General features: G+C 42.6%; 1 protein-coding gene across 2 annotated transcripts in view; it reads left to right on the top strand.

Annotated features, from left to right (window-relative positions):
- Positions 1 to 336: 336 nt before the first annotated feature.
- zgc:101566 (Transmembrane protein 263-B-like) overlaps positions 337 to 6,472 on the top strand; it is a 305,963-nt gene continuing 299,827 nt past the window's right edge. The window contains exon 1 of one of the 2 annotated variants that reach the window (XM_063061679.1): positions 337 to 366. Coding sequence is in view for 1 of the 2 variants with exons in the window: in XM_063061678.1 (XP_062917748.1) it covers positions 618 to 623 (6 nt within the window). In the remaining variant the exon portion in view is untranslated. Of the gene's footprint in view, positions 367 to 496; positions 624 to 6,472 lie in introns of those variants that run through there. The other variant, XM_063061678.1, reaches the window with a different exon arrangement.

The raw sequence follows: 6,472 nt of genomic DNA, 5'->3' as shown, positions 1-6,472 counted from the left end.
TGGAGATCAGAGTGTGCAGGGAAGAGCAGGAATGGGAATTGCAATTGGAGGAGTTGCAACTGGAATGCATGGAGAGCGTGCACAAGAGTGGGGATGAAGGCAGCGGAGGGGTCATACCAGTGCATGTGCCCGTAACAGGAGGAAGATTTGGGCACGCGCATGAGATGGTGGTGGGGGAGAATCAGAGTATGTACGTGCAATCGGAGGGAATCTGGGAACGCGCAAGCGACTCACGATGGTTGGGGGGGGGGTGTTCAGAGTATGTGCACGCATCCGCACGAGATGGAGGGGCGTATCGGGGCTCGTGCACAAGCCTGGCGATAGGTGGCAGAGCGCGTGCACGCACAGAGGTGGCGGAGTATCGAGGTGGGTACGCAGGATCCTGATCCCGTCGACCAGACCGGATCACGGAGCGCGGTCACGAGACAGGGGAGGCGCCACTGCACCAACACCGGGGCGGCGCGCGGCTGGAGGGCCGGGAGCGCGCTGGAGGCGGCGGCGTCAGTTCTTGCGGACGCAGCTCGCGTTGCATTTAGCGGCGGTCGGTGCGGCGGCGGCGGTAGTGACGGAGTGGAGCGGGCGGGGGCCGCGGGCGGAGGGGGCTTGGTACGACTACCATGAAGGTGAGGGGCAGGCGGGAGGGAACCCTGAGGCCTCCGAGTTTGCCGACTACCCCAACCCACACACACACCCCGGAACCTCCCCACTCCGCGACCCCTGGGCCCGGACTGGGGGTCCGAGCTCGGATTGCGCGCCTAGGCCTGACGGTCATCCGCAGAGGCAATGCTTGCATCGGAACGAAAATCCGGTGCTGACCCCGCCGGCGAAGTTGCTGGAAGCTTCCCTCCAATACTCCGGGGGTTTGGATGCAACGTCTGACAACGTTGCGGCGTTTATTAAATCGCAATAAATTGTACATATTCCTGCCCCCCGTTAAATTTTCCCCATGGAAGTGGACTGAAGGCGGTTGGAGCTAGGATCTGCACCCCGCAGTGCGGTACTGAAGGAGAGCCGCCCTCCCAGCCCGTCCCCTCAAATCCCAGGGCAGTTCCCCAGAGTAGGGGGCGATCCCTAGGTGTCTTGAGTTTAATATTTATCTCTCACTATTTACTAAAACATGTTATCTGACCATTGTCGCGTTGTATTTGTGGCATCTTGCTGTGCTCACGTTGTTCCCTGTTCCTACGTTTGAACGGTAATCTAAAGTTACTTTAATGGTAGACACAAGAGACTGTTAATGCTGAACTCTAGGAAACAATCTGCTGGTGGAACTCACCCAGTCCAGTAGCATCTATGGGATGGGAGGAATTGTTTACCTTGGTGGAAATCATGCAACGGGACTCTAGGTTGTTCGGAAAGGGAATGCGAAGCCTTTCCTATGAATGGCAAACCTTTAACTCGGAACTGAATTTCTCATTTATCATCTAGTTCAGGCCATGTGCATTGGAATGAACGAACTCAAAAGCAGTTTTGAATGGGTTGTACCCCTCATCTCACTCCTCCCTCTCAATTCTTTGTATTGACTGTCTGCTTTTTACCCCTTTAACACAAGTGAACGGTCTCAACTCAAAACACCAATTATTTATTTCCTTCTCCTACTGTCGTTTGACACATTGAGTTTCTCCAACAGTGTGCTTTTTACTTGAGCCTGCCTGTCTTTTGTGCTTACCAGGATTTAGAGCTTCCTGGAGATTAGCTTTATTTGTCACATGAATAGTACTGTGCAAGAGCCTTTGGCACCTATATGTAGTTAGGGTGCCTAAGACGTTTGCACAGTACTGCATTTGTCAACATGGAGCGGAGAGCGAGTTTGTGTATCTGGCGGGAGCAAAGGGTGTTGAGATGGTGGGTGTGGAGTAGAGTGCAGACAAACCCAGCCCCGAGACAACAGGCAAGGTCATTTGATTCTAAACAATTGGTTCATTGATCATTACAGAATGTCTCTGTTGCTTCCCTCTCCCTTTCCCTTTTCCCAACCATGATTCCCCACTGTCTAAGACTTTTGCACAGTCCTGTACATCAGAATGTACAGTAAAATGCCTTGTTTGTGGAAATGACTAACACAGTCAGCAGCCTACAAGGATTGCCATGCTTCTAGTGTCAACGTAGCATGCTAATGTTGTTTAAATAAAAATGGTAAAATAGCTTCCAGTCTGTAAGAAGGTTCAGTTTTCGATCAGTTCAGTTTTCCAGCTCTCTTCCTCCTGGGTCATGACTTCAGTGTAGTTACTATTCTCTCTCAGCTGTGCAGGTGTATGGCTGCACAGGAACTGAAATGCTCCCATGCACATGGCCTTTGTTGCTGTGTGGCTGGAGTTTTCTTTTAATATAATGTTAATTTTTAAATCTATGCTAATATAATTTGTAATTGTGTTAATGAATATAATCCATAAATTTTGTAAACACTAAACGTACCACAATCTTTACTTTGAAATATTTCAGAACTTCAGTGTACAGTATTTACATTATAAGTGTTTCAAGTTACAACTCTATTACAAATTGCAACAATATCACACAATGGAAGTCGGTAGCTCATTGTTAATAAACTGCTGGTCCATTGAACACCGTCACCATCTTGTCAAAACATTTTGTTTTTGCCATTATGCCTCTCAGTTGTTTTGACAGCCTAACATGATTTACTTGTGTTGTGAGTTGTGGGTTGTATTTGTTTGATCTATATAATCTATATTCTGATTTTCTTGGTAAGTAGCCTTTCAAAAATCCATAATTTAGTAAAAATTTTGTAATTAAATTGTTAGAACAGATAAAAATTTGTTTCTATAAAATTGTGTGCGTGACTGGTTATTTTATTCACAAACCATAAAAGTTTTTTGTACTGTATTTTATACCCTTCAATTAATAAATCAGAGGTATGCAATTTTTCAATTTTCATTCTAAATATTAATAGTATGCATATTATAAAAACATTTAAAGCAATAGTAGGTTTATACAGCTGTAAAAAAAAAAGAATTAGAGGAAATGTTGAGTGTAGTTTATATGTTTTGTCAGTCTCAGTCATTAATGAATTTACTAGCTGACCCCACTGATCTCAGGTGCAAAGGATGCTGAAGATCCTTAACCAAGAGATGAAATTCTTACTCACCTCTGTCTCCAATGGGTGATCCCTTAAAACTGTGCTTCCAAGTTCCAGAGACCAACAGCCTTGCAACATACACCCTGTCAGTCATCATCAGGATCTTAAATGCCTCAATAGGGTCATATCTTAATCTACTCTGGGTACAAATCAACCAGCTCAACTTTTCTTCCCACATCAACCCTTGCATCCCAAGAATTAATCAAGTGAATTTTATCTGCACTGGCTTATGAAGAACACATGAAGAACAGAAATATGTGCAGTACTCCTGAGGGTGCAGTCTTTCAAACAACCTTTAAAGTTGTGTCAAAATCTTGCCATGCTTATACTCCACATAACTTGTGATCTGTTTCATTAACCTTCCAACTCATAAGATTCAAGATTGTTTATTGTCATTCTTCAGTACACAAGTGAACAAAGTAATTGTTACTCTAGATCAGATGCAGCTTAACAAAACACAAGCATATAGAACAAAAGAAAAAATATTAACTACAAATATAAAAGCAATGGTATGAACACAAAATGTCCAATTAACTGTTGTACTTACATACTGTATGTATATAAATATGCTAAGTGTTATGTATGTAGAGATGGTGGGGTGGCTTAATGAGTGGAGGTGTTGATCAGTCTGATAGCTTGGGGAGAGTGAAGTTTTGAGTCTCGTGGTCCCGGTGTGGATGTTGTGTATCCTCTTCCCTGATGGGAATGGGACAAACGGTTCATAAGTGGGGTTGGCGGGTTCCTTCACGATAGTGCTGGCCTTTTTCTGACTTATTTCTGTATATATCTCCTTGATGGCAGGTAGATTGGTGCCGATGATGTGTTGCACTGTTTTAGCTACTCATTGTAGAGTCCTCCTGTCCACCACAGTGCAGCTTCCATACCAGTGATGCAGCATGATAAGGTGCTGTCCAGTGCGCATCTGCAGACGGTTTTGAGTATAGGTGTGCATAGACTAACTCTCTTTAGCCTCCTCAGAAACTGTGTGTTTTGTGTTGGGTAATTTAAATCCCTTCATGCTGTAATACTATGTGGTTCCAACTGTTTAATAATTTTCTATTTCAATATTTTGAAGTGGATAATGCATTTTCCAACATAATACATGATTTGTGAATTTATTAGCCACTCGTTTAACCTATTGGTGTCTCTCTTGCAGACTTTCTGTGTTCTCCTCACAACTTGCTAACTTGCCTCTCATTGTATGATCAGCAAATTTAGCTCCAGTATATTTGGCTTTTTCATCTAAATTAGGTGTTCCCAAACTTTTTAATGCCATGGAGCCTGACCATTAACTGAGGGGTCCATGGAAAGGATTATGTCCATGTGTTGTTTTATCCTGCATGCAGTAGAAAGCCTTGAAATTCCATTAAGTCTTGGATTGAGATTCAAAACTGAAAGCTTTCTTGAAAAGTTATCTAAATCAACAGTAGAGAGTACAAGTAGTTGAGCTCTTACACTGATCCCTGTGATACCCCATGAGCTATTGACTGGCAATCTGAAAATGATCTATTTTTTCCAGATAATATTTTCTGTTAGCTGCTCCCCTATCCATAACAATATATAATCCTCCAGCATTATCCCCATATGCTGTTTTTTTTTAACCTTTTATGTTCACCATATTGAGTGCCTTCTGCAAATCCAAATGCACTACTTTTGCTGGAGGCAAGTAGTGCAGTATTTCTGGACACAAGTAAAATCATGCAGATACAAAACAAAAATAGGCAATGATGGTCAGCCTGTCTGGATAGAGGAACTGGGTTGGAATAATGTGCAGCATTCATTATTACCACTAAATACCATGATAGAACTGAAATGCAATATGAGATTTATGAAAGGACTTTGCTTTTACTTGCATAAGCTTGCATCTTAAAATGATTAATAATTTAAATTGTCTTAATCTTAATTGTTATAATATTTGAAGAGCAACAGTTGAATTTTGTGTACCAAATCTAAGTCAAATCAATTTATTCTTTGTTTGGAATTAGAGTTTAAGAACGCTTATAATTACTGTGACATGGTGCCAGAACTTTCAAAAGGCCACTGTTGTAGAAAACAGGCCATTTGTATGTAAAAATAACAGGATAATTAATAATTCACCTGTAGGAAAGGATTATGTCCATGTGTTGTTTTATCCTGCATGCAGGAGAAAGCCTTGAAATTCCAATAAGTCCTGGATTGAGATTCAAAACTGAAAGCTTTCTTGAAAAGTTATATAAATGTAAATGCCTTTATTTTAGGTTTTCAGAATCTGCAGTTGTTTTTTTAAATTTTCATTTGCTGTAGCATTCTGACTGATTTCATCTTCCAGCCATTCACTTGCTCATGAATACGTACAATATTTCATAACATAACATCTGACTACAAAGTGAAATGCCATCCAGCTGCTCTCATATTTTAATTAAAAGTATAGCTATATGGACAGGAAAGGAATGGAGGGTTATAGGCTGAGTGCAGGTTGGTGGGACTAGGTGAGAGTAAGAGTTTGGCATGGACTAAAAGGGCCGAGATGGCCTGTTTCTGTGCTGTAATTGTTATATGGTTGGTATAGAACGTAGACCAGTGCAACATAGGAACAGGCTGTTCAGCCCATGATTTCTCTGCCGAACGTGATGTTCAATTAAACTTAATCCCTTTTGCCTGCACGTTATCCATATCCTTCCATCTGTCTGCCTATGTATGTGTCTTTCTGAGAGTCTCCTAAATGCCTTTATTGTATCTGTTTCCACCACTACTTGTTCCTTAAGGTTGTCATAGCCAGGGGTAGTAGTGGGGATAAGCTCGCACTATCTATTAAATGCTCTCAATGCCATGTGTCTCAAATAGCCTCTGACACTAAGTCCTGCTCCTGGCCTTCATGTGTGGCTTAGTGATTACTAAGCCCAGCGAAGCAGTTTCTACTGACGGGCAATGGTGGGTTACTGGTGGCTTAAAACCAGTTGGTTTAGGTAGATGGGGCTTGTCAGCTGTGATTGGCAGCTCATCCAGGAGAAGGAAAACTGATCCCAAACCTCTGCTGTCATGCAGCTATACCCAGTCATGGGGAAGATTTTGTGAATAAACCCCAAGGAACAATCCGAAGCTCAAGTTCCTTGTACAGTCCTACATTAAGTTCAATGTTGACTGTCAACTCCTGCGATGCTGCTTACGCCAATTGTATAGGTCTCTGCTTTTCCTTTGGATTTATCAGCTTCATGGAGAGGGGAAGCCTTCTGCATGGGCAACAACTTGCTCTCTGTATTGTACTACCCTGGCATGTATATCATGTTGACAGCTTCGATTCAATATCTCTGGTTGATCTGACTAATGGAGGACTTGACTAATGGAGGGCCTCACTACCTCTGGCAGGTGGTTCTGGGCACTTACCACTGCATATATTTA

The sequence above is a fragment of the Mobula hypostoma genome, chromosome 11, assembly GCF_963921235.1.
Source record: "Mobula hypostoma chromosome 11, sMobHyp1.1, whole genome shotgun sequence".
NCBI classification, from domain to species: Eukaryota; Metazoa; Chordata; class Chondrichthyes; order Myliobatiformes; family Myliobatidae; genus Mobula; species Mobula hypostoma.
The sequence above is the reverse complement of the archived record's forward strand: the minus strand, read 5'-3'. Positions and strand labels throughout refer to the sequence as shown.